This window comes from Erythrolamprus reginae, chromosome Z (genome assembly GCF_031021105.1).
Source record: "Erythrolamprus reginae isolate rEryReg1 chromosome Z, rEryReg1.hap1, whole genome shotgun sequence".
NCBI lineage: Eukaryota > Metazoa > Chordata > Lepidosauria > Squamata > Dipsadidae > Erythrolamprus > Erythrolamprus reginae.
In genome coordinates, this window is record NC_091963.1 from 1178474 (window position 1) to 1197438 (window position 18965).

The 18965-nt window shown below is 42.6% G+C and overlaps 1 protein-coding gene across 1 annotated transcript in view; it reads right to left on the minus strand.

Moving 5' to 3' along the window:
• Nucleotides 1-6716: 6716 nt before the first annotated feature.
• LOC139175709 (uncharacterized) overlaps nt 6717-18965 on the minus strand; it is a 32430-nt gene continuing 20181 nt past the window's right edge. The window contains exons 5-8 of the mRNA XM_070766932.1: nt 17824-17970; nt 16067-16174; nt 11784-11906; nt 6717-6931 (exon numbers count right to left, since the gene is read on the minus strand). Coding sequence (XP_070623033.1) covers nt 6902-6931; nt 11784-11906; nt 16067-16174; nt 17824-17970 — 408 coding nt within the window. The 3' untranslated portion in view covers nt 6717-6901. The remainder of the gene's footprint in view (nt 6932-11783; nt 11907-16066; nt 16175-17823; nt 17971-18965) is intronic.

The window sequence follows — 18965 nt, forward strand, 5'->3', positions numbered from 1 at the left end:
TTTTGGTTAAATTTTAAAAATTAATGGAGACTAGAATGGCACCATTTTGGCCTTAGTCTCCCTTAATTTTAAAATTTCGGTAAAAAACATGTGATACATAGTTGTCGGCTATGAATAAATTAACTGCCTTGAAATGGCCCTGGGTTGGGCCTAGAGGCAAAAAGGAGCTTTGACGTTCCTTTGATATACCAGGGTGATCCGACATAAAAAAAACAACTTATATATATATATATATATATATATATATATATATATATATATATATATATATATATATATATATGTATGTGTATATATATATATATGTAGATTGTTCTGAGTTCGGGTTTTGCCCTGTGTAATGTTTTGCATGTCTATGCGACGTTTCGGTAAAATCACATTTACCATCATCAGGCTGGAGTTCCAATCTCTGTGTTTTTGCAAATGAATATTAGCAACTGACATTCCTTCTTAGCATGTAGTGTGGGGGTGGAGATTTGCTTTGAATGTAGCAAATAGATTGGGTGACTATGCTTCCGTGATCTGATTGGTTGGTGTAATCATGGTTATAGAAGGAATGGTATGAAGATTATGAAGTGTTTTGTTTAAGTCTGATTTCCAAATATAAAATTCTAAAATCATAATAATTAAAGGATTGACATATTGATTATAATGAAGTTTTTATTTTGTTTAAGGCTGGTTTCCAAATCTCTGGCAGACGTGAGGTATCATCCCGTTTATTTAAACAAAAAGATCTTTTTTCAATTTCAATAGCTTCTAGAGAGATTCTTTTATATAAATTCTCTGTTTTGTGGAGTAATTTAGTTTTTTCAAAGTCAATTTCGTGCCCTGTTCTTTTAATGTGCTGGACAAGGGAGGAGGTCTTCTCCTGTTTCTTGACTGCATTCATATGTTCTGCCATGCGCTGGCTCACTCTTCGGTTAGTTTGTCCAATGTATGTGGCTGCACATGTTTTGCAAGGGATTTCATAGATACCTTGGTATTCTAATTGGATTTTATCTTTGGGGCTCCTTAGGATATTAGATATTTTTTGGTTAGTGCAAAATGAGGTTTTGATGTTATGTTTTTGTAGAATTTTACTAATTTTATCCGTGGTGCCTTTGATGTAAGGAAGGATGGTGGTGCCATTGTCCTGTTCTTGATCTTGTTTTTTGGGGGGTGTCTCTTTATTGATTAGGTTTGTTATTGTTTTCTCTATATGGAATATTTCGAAAATAATGCTTTAGAGCAAGCCAAATACAAACCCAAACTTTGGCTGAGATATGTTGATGATACCTTTGTAATTTGGCCACATGGCAAAGAAAAACTAGACAATTTCCTCACTCATCTCAACAGCCTACACCCCAAAATACAGTTTACTATGGAAACAGAAATCAATGATCAACTTCCCTTTCTAGATGTACTGGTCTATAAAAAACCCAATGGCAGCCTAGGACATACTATCTACCAAAAGAAAACCCATACCAACCGTTATCTAAATGCACACTCACACCACCACCCCGCACAAATCACCTCAGTGGCCAAAACTCTCATCACCAGAACCAAACGCTTAGCTGACCATGAGCACTTAAAAACTGAATTGAACAAACTCAAAGATGTACTAATTTCTAATGGATTCAAAGAGAAAACAATAACAAACCTAATCAATAAAGAGACACCCCCCAAAAAACAAGATCAAGAACAGGACAATGGCACCACCATCCTTCCTTACATCAAAGGCACCACGGATAAAATTAGTAAAATTCTACAAAAACATAACATCAAAACCTCATTTTGCACTAACCAAAAAATATCTAATATCCTAAGGAGCCCCAAAGATAAAATCCAATTAGAATACCAAGGTATCTATGAAATCCCTTGCAAAACATGTGCAGCCACATACATTGGACAAACTAACCGAAGAGTGAGCCAGCGCATGGCAGAACATATGAATGCAGTCAAGAAACAGGAGAAGACCTCCTCCCTTGTCCAGCACATTAAAAGAACAGGGCACGAAATTGACTTTGAAAAAACTAAATTACTCCACAAAACAGAGAATTTATATAAAAGAATCTCTCTAGAAGCTATTGAAATTGAAAAAAGATCTTTTTGTTTAAATAAACGGGATGATACCTCACGTCTGCCAGAGATTTGGAAACCAGCCTTAAACAAAATAAAAACTTCATTATAATCAATATGTCAATCCTTTAATTATTATGATTTTAGAATTTTATATTTGGAAATCAGACTTAAACAAAACACTTCATAATCTTCATACCATTCCTTCTATAACCATGATTACACCAACCAATCAGATCACGGAAGCATAGTCACCCAATCTATTTGCTACATTCAAAGCAAATCTCCACCCCCACACTACATGCTAAGAAGGAATGTCAGTTGCTAATATTCATTTGCAAAAACACAGAGATTGGAACTCCAGCCTGATGATGGTAAATGTGATTTTACCGAAACGTCGCATAGACATGCAAAACATTACACAGGGCAAAACCCGAACTCAGAACAATCTACATACATATACCCGTGAAAATTTACGAAAACATATATATATATATATATATATATATATATATATATATATATATATATATATATTTTCGTAAATTTTCACGGGTATATGTATGTAGATTGTTCTGAGTTCGGGTTTTGCCCTGTGTAATGTTTTGCATGTCTATGCGACGTTTCGGTGAAATCACATTCACCATCATCAGGCTGGAGTTCCAATCTTTGTGTTTTTGCAAATGAATATTAGCAACTGACATTTCTTCTTAGCATGTAGTGTGGGGGTGGAGATTTGCTTTGAATGTAGCAAATAGATTGGGTGACTATGCTTCCGTGATCTGATTGGTTGGTGTAATCATGGTTATAGAAGGAATGGCATGAAGATTATGAAGTGTTTTGTTTAAGTCTGATTTCCAAATATAAAATTCTAAAATCATAATAATTAAAGGATTGACATATTGATTATAATGAAGTGTTTATTTTGTTTAAGGCTGGTTTCCAAATCTCTGGCAGGCGCGAGGTATCATCCCTTTTATTTAAACAAAAGGACCTCTTTTCAATTTCAATAGCTTCTAGAGAGATTCTTTTATATAAATTCTCTGTTTTGTGGAGTAATTTAGTTTTTTCAAAGTCAATTTCGTGCCCTGTTTTTTTAATGTGCTGGACAAGGGAGGAGGTCTTCTCCTGTTTCTTGACTGCATTCATATGTTCTGCCATGCGCTGGCTCACTCTTCGGTTAGTTTGTCCAATGTATGTGGCTGCACATGTTTTGCAAGGGATTTCATAGATACCTTGGTATTCTAATTGGATTTTATCTTTGGGGCTCCTTAGGATATTAGATATTTTTTGGTTAGTGCAAAATGAGGTTTTGATGTTATGTTTTTGTAGAATTTTACTAATTTTATCCGTGGTGCCTTTGATGTAAGGAAGGATGGTGGTGCCATTGTCCTGTTCTTGATCTTGTTTTTTGGGGGGTGTCTCTTTATTGATTAGGTTTGTTATTGTTTTCTCTTTGAATCCATTAGAAATTAGTACATCTTTGAGTTTGTTCAATTCAGTTTTTAAGTGCTCATGGTCAGCTAAGCGTTTGGTTCTGGTGATGAGAGTTTTGGCCACTGAGGTGATTTGTGCGGGGTGGTGGTGTGAGTGTGCATTTAGATAACGGTTGGTATGGGTTTTCTTTTGGTAGATAGTATGTCCTAGGCTGCCATTGGGTTTTTTATAGACCAGTACATCTAGAAAGGGAAGTTGATCATTGATTTCTGTTTCCATAGTAAACTGTATTTTGGGGTGTAGGCTGTTGAGATGAGTGAGGAAATTGTCTAGTTTTTCTTTACCATGTGGCCAAATTACAAAGGTATCATCAACATATCTCAGCCAAAGTTTGGGTTTGTATTTGGCTTGCTCTAAAGCATTATTTTCGAAATATTCCATATAGAGGTTGGCTATGACAGGTGATAGAGGTGATCCCATGGGGGCTCCCTCTATTTGTTTATATCTTTGTTCATTATAGATGAAGTATGTATTGGTCAGGCAGTGGTTGGTAAGGTCTAGGATATATTTGGGGGGTTTGTGTTTGTCTTGGATAGCTGTCAAGGCTTCTGTAATAGGTATTTGTGTGAACAGGGACACGACATCGAAACTTACAAGTAAACCAATATTCTTTCAAAAGGATTTAATTTTGCAATAACTCCAAGACGAATACCAACTGAAAATATCATATGTGGAATTGAAACAACTTTACATAAAATCAACCCAGATACTGCTAACAAAATCAGACTCCAAGTCACTAATATTCTGTGCTCTAGTAAACCTCCAAAAAGCAACATACAGCAGGAAGAAAGAGAGGCACTTATCAATCTAAAGAAAAACCAGGATATAATAATTCTCCCAGCTGATAAAGGAAACTCCACTATAGTAATGAACACAGCAGAATACAAGGAAAAAATGACAAATCTACTAAAAAACCCAGCCTACAAACTCCTAAGCACAGATCCTACCACCTACCTAGAAAAAACCACCAAATCTAAAATCAAGGCCTCTCCCATCAGCGAAGAAATCCAGCAAAAAATCATCCCCAGAGAAAAATCTTCCATATGTCCAAAACTCTATGGCCTTCCAAAAATACACAAAGAAGGAATACCTCTCAGGCCAATAGTCAGTTCTATAGGCTCCCCTCTACAAAACCTTGCCAAATTTTTAGCCAAATACCTTCAACCATATACAGAAACTATTACCTCATATGTTCAAAATTCATCCCACTTTATACAAATAATTAAAAAACAAAACCTACAACCCGATGACCTACTTGTAAGTTTCGATGTCGTGTCCCTGTTCACACAAATACCTATTACAGAAGCCTTGACAGCTATCCAAGACAAACACAAACCCCCCAAATATATCCTAGACCTTACCAACCACTGCCTGACCAATACATACTTCATCTATAATGAACAAAGATATAAACAAATAGAGGGAGCCCCCATGGGATCACCTCTATCACCTGTCATAGCCAACCTCTATATGGAATATTTCGAAAATAATGCTTTAGAGCAAGCCAAATACAAACCCAAACTTTGGCTGAGATATGTTGATGATACCTTTGCAATTTGGCCACATGGTAAAGAAAAACTAGACAATTTCCTCACTCATCTCAACAGCCTACACCCCAAAATACAGTTTACTATGGAAACAGAAATCAATGATCAACTTCCCTTTCTAGATGTACTGGTCTATAAAAAACCCAATGGCAGCCTAGGACATACTATCTACCAAAAGAAAACCCATACCAACCGTTATCTAAATGCACACTCACACCACCACCCCGCACAAATCACCTCAGTGGCCAAAACTCTCATCACCAGAACCAAACGCTTAGCTGACCATGAGCACTTAAAAACTGAATTGAACAAACTCAAAGATGTACTAATTTCTAATGGATTCAAAGAGAAAACAATAACAAACCTAATCAATAAAGAGACACCCCCCAAAAAACAAGATCAAGAACAGGACAATGGCACCACCATCCTTCCTTACATCAAAGGCACCACGGATAAAATTAGTAAAATTCTACAAAAACATAACATCAAAACCTCATTTTGCACTAACCAAAAAATATCTAATATCCTAAGGAGCCCCAAAGATAAAATCCAATTAGAATACCAAGGTATCTATGAAATCCCTTGCAAAACATGTGCAGCCACATACATTGGACAAACTAACCGAAGAGTGAGCCAGCGCATGGCAGAACATATGAATGCAGTCAAGAAACAGGAGAAGACCTCCTCCCTTGTCCAGCACATTAAAAAAACAGGGCACGAAATTGACTTTGAAAAAACTAAATTACTCCACAAAACAGAGAATTTATATAAAAGAATCTCTCTAGAAGCTATTGAAATTGAAAAGAGGTCCTTTTGTTTAAATAAAAGGGATGATACCTCGCGCCTGCCAGAGATTTGGAAACCAGCCTTAAACAAAATAAACACTTCATTATAATCAATATGTCAATCCTTTAATTATTATGATTTTAGAATTTTATATTTGGAAATCAGACTTAAACAAAACACTTCATAATCTTCATGCCATTCCTTCTATAACCATGATTACACCAACCAATCAGATCACGGAAGCATAGTCACCCAATCTATTTGCTACATTCAAAGCAAATCTCCACCCCCACACTACATGCTAAGAAGAAATGTCAGTTGCTAATATTCATTTGCAAAAACACAAAGATTGGAACTCCAGCCTGATGATGGTGAATGTGATTTCACCGAAACGTCGCATAGACATGCAAAACATTACACAGGGCAAAACCCGAACTCAGAACAATCTACATATATATATATATATATATATACCGCTTCACAATGCTTTACAGCCCTATCTAAGAGAATACGCCTGTTCCCCCAACAATCTGGGTCCTCATTTTCCCCACCTAGGAAGGACGGAAGGATGAGTCACCCTTGAGCCTACTGAGATTTGATCTACCAAACTACTGGCAGCCGGCGGTCAGCAGAAGTAGCTTCCAGTACTGCACTCTAACCACTATGCCAAACGGCCAGGAAGAAAAATGTTGTGGGTCTAATTTGGCTGCATCTAAGTCCATTTAGGGGGGCCATCATCACTTTCAGAATGGTCATTAAACTGACACTCAGCACCTTTGAAATCCCCCACACACACACAACGGACAGAAAGACAGAGCCCGGGAACAGTAGGAGTGAACATCCTTTTTATTGAGTGAGAGAACATAAAAAATTTGTTATAGAAATAAAATCTAATAGAAATAAAATCTAAATAACATCTCCCTAACAGCAGTACCTGCTAAAGGGAACTGGGCATCTATACAGAAGTGGGAGAGGGACTGAGGCAGGGGCTGGGCGGGCTGGGCTGGGCATCATCATCCCACCGGTCCCTGGTTGGTCAGCTCCTGGAAAACAGAAGGGGAAGAAGTGTTCTGTTCATTCAAAGAAATCACAGAAAATCGCTGATTGGTTAAGACGCGGCTAAGTTAAGGTTGCCGCCAAAAACAAGCGGTTGTCAGTTAAAAAAGCCCGCGCATAAGCAAGATATAAATAGGGCAACGGATTAGCCATTGTCCTTGTTGGGAATTGCTATCGAGAGGAATGGTTGACTGTTATACTCTGTTAATAAATAATGGTTGAATGAACAGAAGTCTCCGGTGCAGTGATTTAACAGTGGCGACGAGGAGGTCGAACTCCCGCTTAGGCAACCACGAGCTCGGTCATGGCTCCACCACCACCTTTCTTCAATCAGGACACAGAATCCTGGACATCTTACATGTCCCGGTGCAGTGATTTAACAAGAAGTGTTGGGTCTAGGAAGCAGGGAGGGGCAGAGTTCTCACAGATGTTTCACAACCCAGCTAGGTAACATCATCAGTGCTAGAAGTCATCAATCTCAGAAAGCACAGTTCTCCTCTTCCTCTCTCTCTCCTCCCTCCTCCTCCTCCTCCTCCCAAACTCCGTTCCCTTCTATAACACTGATCATAGTTCCCTCTAAGCTGAGCAGTGAGCAATCGCTCACTTAAAAATCATCATCAACTCAGAGTTTTCCAAACCTGCCCAGAAGCCGAGAGAGAAACAGTGAGAGGGAAGGAGAGAGAGAGGAAGAGAGAGAAACAGATAGAAAAAAGAGAGGAAGGAAAAGAGAAAGAAAAAGAATGGGAGTAAGGAAGAGAGAAAGAAAATCAAAATCTAGTTTGAAACTAGCTCAGCTATTTAAGTGGTATTTTGATATTGATAGAGTTGCCCTATTATGAGCTCACTCTTATAGACACACAGTACAGTATTTTATTTTGAAATTTTCTGAGGCAAAACAGGGTGGGTTTTTTATTTTTTTATTTTTTTATTTTTTTATTGTTTGTTTATTTGTTTATTTATTTATTTATTATTTCTGTGCCACCCAGTCCCGAAGGGACTGCCGCTCAGACACTATACTTTTCTGCCCACCCCCCAAAAAAATTAGAGGGAACACTGACACTGATGCTATTCTGCAGTTGGGTTATAAGATGTCTGCAAAAAAACCACCCAGTTCAGAGGACCAAGCACCATTTGGAGTTAACTGGGAAGGAAGATTTAAAATTACCGGTATGTGCAGGGGAGAGGGAGAAGAAGAAAATAGAAACTGGGGAGTGATTTTGCCAACAGAAAGCTTTAAAGAACTTTTTAAACATTTAAATGGAAACAAAAGGACTTGAAACTGAGAATGGCTATCTAGCAAGTAGAAGATCATAGAAAAACTAAGCTAGAAGAACTGAAACAAAAGATCTATAAACTGTGTTATAACAGTCAGTTGAGATCTAAGTAACTGGGAAAATAAGTTCAGAAGAAAATATTTTCTTAAAGTTGTTGATTTAAAATATAGAGGAACATTGCTCAAAAAGAAAAGCAGATTTGGTGGAATGCTGGTTGGACGAATAACTACAACTGTGTAATATTGCTATGAATTTTTTGACAGCTGCTGACATTGAATAAAGAAAACCATCTTAGATTAGATTAGATTTATTGGATTTATATGCCGCCCCTCTCCGTAGACTCGGGGCGGCTCACAACAATGGTAAACAGTAACAAATCTAATATTTAGCAATCTAAATTACAGTTTTAGGTTAAAAAATCCAAAAGAAACCCCAATATATAAAAAACGAGCACACAGTCGAATCATACACAGAAACAACATGGGCAAGGGGGAGATGTCTCAATTCCCTCATGCCTGATGGCAGGGGTGGGTTTTAAGGAGTTTCCGAAAGGCAAGGAGGGTAGGGGAAATCCTAATCTCTGGGGGGAGCTGGTTCCAGAGGGTCAGAGCCACCACAGAGAAGGCTCTTCCCCTGGGTCCCGGCAGACGACATTGTTTAGTCGACGGGACGCGGAGAAGGCCCACTCTGTGGGACCTAACCGGTCACTGGGATTCGTGCGGCAGAAGGCGGTCCCGGAGATATTCTGGTCCGATGCCATGTAGGGCTTTATAGGTCATAACCAACACTTTGAATTGTGACCGGAAACTGATCGGCAACCAGTGCAGACTGCAGAGTGTTGGTGTAACATGGGCATTTTTGGGAAAGCCCATGATTGCTCTCGCAGCTGCATTCTGCACGATCTGAAGTTTCCGAACACTCTTCAAAGGTAGCCCCATGTAGAGAGCATTACAGTAGTTGAACCTCGAGGTGATGAGGGCATGAGTGACTGTGAGCAGTGAGTCCCGGTCCAGATAGCGCCGCAACTGGTGCACCAGGCGAACCTGGGCAAACGCCCCCCTCGCCACAGCTGAAAGATGTTTCTCTAATGTGAGCTGTGGATCGAGGAGGACGCCCAAGTTGCAGACCCTCTCTGAGGGGGTCAATACTCCCCCCCCAGGGTAATGGAAGGACGGATGGAGTTGTCCTTGGGAGGCAAAACCCACAGTCACTCCGTCTTATCCGGGTTGAGTTTGAGTCTGTTGACACCCATCCAGGCCCCAACAGCCTCCAGGCACCGGCACATCACTTCCACTGCTTCGTTGACTGGACAAGGGGTGGAGATATACAGCTGGGTATCATCAGCGTACTGATGATACCTCATCCCATGCCCTTGGATGATCTCCCCAAGCGGTTTCATGTAGATATTAAATAGCAGGGGGGAGAGGACCGACCCCTGAGGCACCCCACAAGGGAGAGACCTCGAGGTCGACCTCTGACCCCCCACTAACACCGACTGCAACCGACCGGAGAGGTAGGAGGAGAACCACTGAAGAACAGTGCTTCCCACTCCCAACCCCTCCAGCCGGCGCAGAAGGATACCATGGTCGATGGTATCAAAAGCCGCTGAGAGGTTGAGAAGCACCAGGACAGAGGATAAACCCCTGTCCCGGGCCCACCAGAGATCATCCATCAACGCGACCAAAGCAGTTTCCGTGCTGTAACCGGGCCTGAATCCTGACTGCTGGGGACCTAGATAATCGGCTTCTTCCAAGGACCGCTGGAGCTGGAGCACCACCACCTTCTCAACAACCTTCCCCATAAAGGGAAGGTTGGAGACTGGACGATAGTTATTAAGTACGGCTGGGTCCAGAGAAGGCTTCTTGTTTAATGTTTCCTTTATTTTTTTGAGCAGTGTATAATATACTATATTTTTTTGAATAAAAGACACATCTTTTTCCTCCCTAAAATAGGCTGAAAATTTGAGTGCATGTTATACTTTACATGTAGCTTTTTCAAAGCTTTTTCCCCCCAGCCCCAACGAGGTGCTAATGATTTTCCCAGCTTCCAAGAAGGTTTTATTCCAGCCCTAAGTCTTTGCAGGCTTGTTTTCATTCCTACTCCTCCCTTTTCAGCCCTAACCAGGGCATTAAATAATGTGCTGAAGTTGACCAGGACGCTAGCCAGATAAATACCTGGTAGGTAGATTTTTTCGCCCTATTTTCCTCCCCCAAAACTAAGGTGCATCTTATACTCTGAAAAATATGATAATATAATGTAATGTAATCAATATAATAAATTAAATAGAATAGAATAGAACATAATGTAACATAATGTAACGGTTAGGTCCCACAGAATTGGCCTTCTCCGGGTCCCGTCGACTAAACAGTGTCGTTTGGTGGGACCCAGGAGAAGAGCCTTCTCTGTGGCGGCCCCGACCCTCTGGAACCAGCTCCCCCCCGGAGATTAGAACTGCCCCCACCCTCCTTGCCTTTCGTAAAGTACTTAAGACCCATCTCTGCCGTCAAGGCATGGGGGAACTGACACATCTCCCCCGGGCCTATACAGTTTATACATGGTATGTTTGTGTGTATGTTTGCTTTTAATAATGGGGTTTTTAGTGTTTTTTAAATTATTAGATTAGATTAGATTAGATTTATTGGATTTATATGCCGCCCCTCTCCGCAAACTTGTTCTTACATTGTTCTTGTTATTGTTGTGAGCCACCCCAAGTCTACGGATAGGGGCGGCATACAAATCTAATAAGTAAGTAAGTAAGTAAGTAAGTAAGTAAGTAAGTAAGTAAATAAATAAATAAATAATCTATTCTATCCTTTTTTATTCTATAGGTAGTCCTCGACGTATGACCACAATTGAGCCACAAATTTGTGTCACTAAATTTTGTCAATTTTGTCAATCAATTTCACATGCGGAGAGGGGCGGCATACAAATCTAATAAATTATTATTAAATTATTATTATTATTTGATGACCTTTCCTGGCAGACTTGTGAAGTGAATCTCGCCATCTGTTAAGTTAGTGACATGGTCCTTAAGTGAATCCGGCATCCGCCTTGACTTGTTGGTCAGAAAGTTGTAAAAGGGGGATCACATAACCCCTCCCCATCATAAGTATGAATCAGTGGCTAAGTATCCGGGTTTTGATCACGTAACCACAGAGACGGTGCATCAGTCATGTGTGAGGAAAACAGTCCTAAGTACCTTTCCTCCGCGCCATTTTTGAAGAGTCACTAACTGAACTGTCATAAGTTGAGGAACTCCTGTATTTGACTCATTAAGGATACACTCTGAGAATTTCTGGGAAAGAGCCGTGAGGACTCTCTTCCCCTCAACCACACAACTTGGCGGTCTTTCTTCGTCCACTGGAATGCAGCCTCTCCCCCTCCTTTCCTTCTGGGAATCCAGGCTACATTCCACCCCAGCAGAGGAGAGGTGGCTGTCCTCAAACAGTTTAATTTATTAAATTTATAAGCCGCCCAACTCCTTCTGGACTCTGGGTGGCGTACAACAAATAAATAATATAAAAACAGTTTTAAAACGCCTAAAATAAAAACATTCATTACTTACTATGATGGCATCCACAATGTCCTTGTTGTTGTTCTGAAGGGCTCGGATGGCTTTGCGGCGGGAGACATTGGCATACTCCATGACCAATGTGATACATATCTCCTCCAGACCTGTTTCGTCCACCTGAGAAGTGAGGGAGGGAGGGAGAAGATATATAATTAAATAAAGAGAAGAAGGAAGGAAGGAAGGAATGGAGGGAGGGAGGGAGGGAGGGAAGGAAGGAGAGAAATTAAAAAGAGGAGTGGGTGGTGAAGGAGAAGAAGTAGGAAGGAGGGAGATGAAGGAGGAAGAGGAGGATAAAAGGAGAAGGGGAAGAAGTAGGGAGGAGGAGGAGAAGGAGGGAGGGGAAGGAGAAAGGAGGAGAAAAGGAGGAGAGGGAGGGAGAAGGAAAAGGAGGGAGGAAGAGGAGAAGGAGGGAGGGGAAGGAGGAAGAGGAGAAAAGGAGAAGGGGAGAAGGAGGAGGAGAAGGAGGGAGGGAAAGGAGGAAGAGGAGGAGAAAAGGAGGGGAAGAAGTTGGATGGGGGAGGAGAAGATGGAGGAGTAGAAGTAGAGAGGAGGAGGAGGGAGGGGAAGGAAGAAGAGGAGGAGAAAAGGAGGGAAAAGGAGGAGGAGAAGGAGAAAAAATATTTGTCATGCTATATCCTTGGGCAGAACTAACATTGCAACAGAACTATAGTCATAATTTTAGGAACAATGGAGTAAGGGTTCTAGTAGACCTGCCTCGCCACGGGATGACTTCTCCAACACTTTATAGCACTGATGGCGAACCTATGGCACGGGTGCCACAAGTGGGGGGGGTTTCTCCCAATTTGTATGAGTGTCTTAGGTTTTTCTTACCTAGGTGTAAGATTTTGCTTTTTTCAACATTAAATTTCATTTTGTTAGTTTGAACCTACAGTACTAATCTATCTAGATCTTTCTGTACTTTAGCCTATCCTCTGGGGTAGTGGCTACCCCGGCCAGCTTGGTGTCATCTGCAAATTTGATTAGTTCCCCATCTATTCCCTCCTCGGGGTCATTGATTAATATGTTGAAGAGCACTGGGCCCAGGACTGAACCCTGAGGTACCCTGCTGCCTACCTCCTTCCATGTGGACTACTCGTTGGGCGCAGTTGGTTAGCCAACTGTTAATCCATCTACATGTGGAATCATATAGATGACTGTATCTCAAATGATCCATCTGTTAAACTACTGAAGTTTGCAGACAATACAACAGTGATCGGACTCATTCGAGACAATGATGAATCTGCATACAGATGGGAGGTTGAACAACTATCCTTGTGGTGTGACCAGAACAATCTATAACTGAACACACTGAAAACCGTAGAACTGGTGGTAGACTTTAGGAGAAACCCTTCCACCCTCCCACCTCTCACAATACTAGACAACACAGTATCAACAGTAGAGACCTTCAAATTTCTAGGTTCTATCGTATCTCAAGACGTAAAATGGTCACCTAACATCAAAAACATCATCAAAAAAGCACAACAAAGAATGTTCTTTCTGGAACAGCTCAGGAAGCTCAAACTGCCCAAGGAGCTGCTAATACAGTTCTACAGAGGAATCATTGAGTCTGTCATCTGCACCTCTATAATTGTCTGGTTTGGTGCTGCAACCCAACAGGACCGACACAGACTTCAGAGGAGAATCAGAACTGCAGAAAAAACAATGGCTGCCAACCTGCCTTCCCTTGAGGACCTGTAGACTGCACGAATCAAAAAGAGGGCAGGAAAAATATTTACTGACCCCTTGCATCCTGGACACAAATTGTTTCAACTCCTACCCTCAAAACGATACTACAGAGCACTGCACACCATGACAACTAGACACAAGAACAGTTTTTTCCCGAACGCCATCACTCTACTAAACAAATAATTCTCTTAACACTGTCAGACTTCTTACTAAATCTGCACTTCTATTTCTACTAGTTTTTCTCATCATTCCTATCATCCTTTTCCTCCCACTTAGGACTCTATGACTGTAACTTGTTGCTTGTATCCTAAGATTTTTATTAACATTGTTTGTTTCTTCATCGCTTATTTGATCTCTATGACAATTGTTAAGTGTTGTACCACATGATTCTTGACAAGTGTATCTTTTCTTTTATGTACACTGAGAGCATCTGCACTAAAGTCAAATTCCTTGTGTGTCCAATCATATAATTCTATTCTATTCTATGTGTTGTAGTCTATCCCACTTTTTTCCAATTTGTAGAGTAGTAGATCGTGGTCTCCTTTATCAAAAGCTTTACTAAAATCCAAATATATTAGGTCTATTGCATTACGCTGGTCTACTGACTTGGTTATGGTGTTGAAAAATGATATGAGATTGGTTTGGCATGATTTATTTCTGACAAACCTGTGTTGGCTGTTGGTTATTATCTTGTTTGTTTCTAGGTAGTGGCAGAGCAGGTTTTCGATTCTTTTTTCTATTATTTTTCCAGGTATAGATGTCAGACTGATTGGTCTGTAGTTGCCTGGGTCTGTTTTTTCTCCTTTTTTGTAGATTGGGACTACGTTGGCTCATGACATCTGCCAGTTCTTTTAGGACCCAGGGGTGTTCTTGAATTAGTCTAAGGAAATAATTATTGATTTAAAGCTTCCATTTACCTAAGGAAATTGAAACCCTTTTGCTTGTCTAGGTTAAAAACTAATAAGATGTTCTTTTGTTTATTTTAGTCATCCTGCTGACAAGATTATGTCTGCTTGCTGTATGTGAAGTAGTTAAGTAGTTGTTAAGTAGTTCTGCCCCTTTTTCTGATTGATCTTCCCACCGTTGATAAGTGAATTGCTGCAGTTAAATGAACTGGGCTTCCTCATCGCTTGTCAGAAAGTTCAAAGTGTTGGTTTTGACCTATAAAGCCCTTCATGGCATCAGACCAGAATATCTCCGGGACCGCCTTCTGCCGCACGAATCCCAGCGACCGGTTAGGTCCCACAGAGTTGGCCTTCTCTGGGTCCTGTCAATGAAGCAATGTCGCTTGGCGGGACCCAGGGGAAGAGCCTTCTCTGTGGCGGCCCCGACCCTCTGGAACCAGCTCCCCCCGAGATTAGAATTGCCCCCACCCTCCTTGCCTTTCGTAAACTCCTTAAAACCCACCTCTGCCGTCAGGCATGGGGAAACTGAAATCACTTCCCCAGGCCTATATTCTTTATGTATGGTGTGTTGTGCGCATGTTTTTAAATTATGGGTTTTTAGTTTAAATTATTAGATTTGTATTACATATTGTTTTGCCACTATTGTTGTGAGCCGCCCCAAGTCTACAGAGAGGGGCGGCATACAAATTTATTAAATAATAATAATAATAATAATAATAATAATAATAATAATAATAATAATGTTACAAATCAATCGTTCCTATTGTAACTAGATTAAGTGAAGAATTAATATTTTGTACACATGAAAACTGGTCATCAAAGAACAAATTGGCAAATCTAGAGCAGGGTTTCAAATCACGAAGCTGCTCACACAATGAGATACGTGGCCTGGACAACCCTTGTTCTGGAAATCATATCTCCAGGTCTCTGTGATTTCTACAATGGAGGAGACCAAAGAAAAGTCCCTATTCTTGGTCAAAGCAGGATATTTCAGGCAAGAATTGTCTCCATGGGTTAATAGCCTGGCTCCCAAGTAGTCTACTCCCCTTGGACCTCCTAGGACAGTGATGGCAAACCTACGGCACAGGTGCCACAGGTGGCATGCAGAGCCATATCTGCCCTGGCTCAGCTCCAACATGCATGTGTTTGCCAGCCAGCTGATTTTTGGCTCACACGGAGGTTCTGGGAGGGTGTTTTTGGCTTCCAGGGAGCCTCCAGGGATTGAAGGAAGGGCATTTCTACCCTTCCCTGGCTCCAAGGAAGCCTTTGGAGCCTGGGGAGAATGAAACACAAGCCTACTGGGCCCACCAGAAGTTGTGAAACAATCCGTCTCCAGCATCCGTAGGGCCTATTGTAATATTTACAATATTATGCAAGGAGTGATCATTTATTACTGAAACAAAGGGGGATTGCCAGCCTCGTGTCTCTTCTTGCCAGGCTATATCTGCTGCAAACTAAATGGTACAAACTCTGCAAATTAATAATCAATACCCAATAAAATTATGGGGGTGGGCACTCGCGCATGCATGACAGAGCGTGCACGCACACTCTTTCGGCACTCAAGGAAAGAAACGTTCACCACCACTGTCATAGGAGGACATCGTGAAGGTTCTCGTTCCTCTTGGCCTTCCATCCTTTCCGCCTCTAGCTCAGGTCTGGAGAAGGCTGACGTCTGGATCTCCTTACCTCCTCCTCCTCCTCCTCCTCACTCTCCTCTCTGACGGAGGGGGCTGGAGTTGGTTCAGGGAAGTTCATTGCTGTGGCCGTCTGGTCCTGTTGGGACAGGTATTGGAGCTGCAAAAGAAAGCGCGCGAGAGAGATCTGGCTTTGGCCTGCTGACCCCGGTTCGCCTGGTATACCAGCTGTGGCCCTTTTTGGACCAGGAGGCCTTATACAGTCACTCGGGCCCTCATCACCTCCCGCCTTGATTATTGCAATGCGCTCTACATGGGCGCTACCCTTGAAAAGTGTTCGGAGACTTCAAATTGTCCAGAACACAGCTGCACGAGCTGTCGTGGGTGTACCTTGGATATAACACCCAACACTGGCTGTCTCCGGTCACAATTCAAGATGTTGCCTATCCCCTATAAAACCCTACATGACTTAGGGCCAGACTATTTACGGGACTGTCTCCTGCCACATACCTCCCAGAGACCAATAATAGCACACAGAGTTGGCCTCCTCAAGGTCCCGTCAACTAAGCAATGCAGGTTGGCAGGGCCGTGGGGGAGGGCCTTCTCTGTGGCCGCCCCGGCTCTTTGGAACAAACTCCCCCCTGATGTCCATACTGCTCCCACCCCGCTGGCCTTCTATAAGGCCTCGAAGTCCTGGCTTTCTCAGCAGGCCTGGGGGGGTGGGTGGCCAAATCGTATTGAATGGTATGTTTGTGTTGATTGGATTGTTGAGTCGTGGATTTTAACCGGGGCTTTTGTTTTCATTTATATTTGACTTCTTTTTGTTGTTAATTGTATTTTTATATTGTTGTAAGCCGCCCTGAGTCCTTTGGGATTGGGCGGCACAGAAGTCAAATAAATAGTTTCCAGAAGGAAAGACCTTCTCCAACGAGTCCCAGATGGTTGGGCTAGAAGACCTTTCCACGCTCTACCAAGAGGCCAGGTTCTTTGACCAGGAATTTGAGAGGACCTCTTCCCTAAAGCTACACTCCCAACCTGAGTTCTCCAGCTCGGACCGTCCTGAGACAAGAAGAAGACAATCTCTCGATCTCTCCAGTTAAGAAAGACGGACGCCAATCTATCACAAGGCAGGAAATGCTCAACCTACAACCATTCATTTAGTGACCAAAGGTAGAACTGTGATGAAAATGTCACCTATGGCCATGTTTTTCCCACACTTATGGCCATTGTGGAATCCCCATGACCCAAATTCAGACATCTGGGGCAATGGTTGTTTCACTTCCCAATGGAAGTTTTGGGTTCAATGGATGTGTACGTTGAGGATTACCTGTGTAATGTCCCTCCAGTCAGTCATTCTGTCCATCCGTCTGTCAGTCATTCCCTCGCCCTCCCTCCCTGCCCTTTCCCTCCTTCCATCTAACCCACCCTGCTTCCTTCTCTCTTCCTTCCTTTGTTTTTCCCTCCGTTTTCCCCTCTCCTCCTTTCCTTCTAGCCTTCCCCTCCCTCTCCTCCTCTTTCCTCTTCTGCTCTCTCCCTCCTTGCTTCCTTCTCACCCTATCCTTCCTCCTTCCCTCTCATTCCGTCCTTCCTTTCTCTCCTCCCTTCCTATCATTTTTTCTTGCTTTTCTCCCTCCTCCCTCCTTCTTTCCCTTCTTCCTTCATTTTCCATTTCCCTTCCTTCCCATATTCTTCATTCCCTTCTTTCCTCCCCCACCCTCGTTCGTTCCTCCATCCCTCCACTTCAGTCACCAACAGACCTCTCCCTCCCCCTGGGATCCCAGCTCCCCCTAAGTCCTCTTCCCACCTCACCTTGACTTCTCCAAAGACTATGTAGTTGTCAGAAGCTTGACATTTGAAGACATCCGGATTGTTGATGACAAACAAGATATCGTTGGATTGACGCATGGTTATCCTGGTCACGCCATGGATCTTTTGCAGACCCAGTTTGGACATGGCCTGGGGACAAAGAAGGAGACCATGTTGATGGGCTAACATCCACACCACAAAGAGAGGAACTCACAACAGCTTCCAAAGCCATAGACGAAAGCTAAGGAAGCCTCTGGTAGAACTACCAAAGAGTTGCCCTACAAAGGTGGGAGGGGGCACCTATCCCTGGCATGGTAGAGGGTCAGAATATCCCAGTCTTGCTGGGGAGAGGCAGATATGGTGGGAGCCATGGAGCTAGCCGTTCCAGGGGAAGGAGGGATCGCTGCTTAGTAGCGATTCCTTCTTCCGGCTCCATTAGCTCAACTCAAGGCACTGGTGATGAGTGTAATTCTGGCCCTGGGCTCAGGCTGCTGCTACTCAATGCCAGGTCAGTGGTAAATAAAGCTCTCCTCATCCGGGATTTGATCCTGGATCAGGAGGCTGACCTGGCATGTGTGACTGAAACCTGGCTGGGCCCGGAGGGAGAAGTTCCTCTCTCTGAAATTTGCCCAGCCGGGTTTCAGGTCTGGTATCAGCCCTGACCCCAGGGAAGGCGGGGAGGAGCTGCTATTATAGCCAGAGAGAGCCTTTGCCTGCTTAGGCTTATTGTTCCAGAGATTGCGGGCTTCGAGTCCCTCCTGGGGAAATTGGACTTAGGGGTTCAGGTGGGCTTGTTACTCACGTACCTGCCTCCCAGCTGCATGTCAATAGCCCTGCCTGTGCTGCTCAAGGAGGTAGCTGGGCTGGTGATAGGGTTCCCCAGATTTATTATCTTGGGGGACTTTAACCTACCATCGCTCGGTGAAACCGCTGGGCTAGCGCAGGAGTTCATGGCCACCATGACATCCATGGACCTGACTCAAGTAGTACAGGGTCCGACTCATGAGGGAGGGCACGCACCCGATATGGTATTCCTCTCTGAGCAACTGAGTTATGGTCTGAGACTAAGGGGCTTAGAAGTGTTGCCTTTGTCATGGTCAGACCATTTTCCATTGCGACTCGAATTCCTGCATTGTCAACGCTTC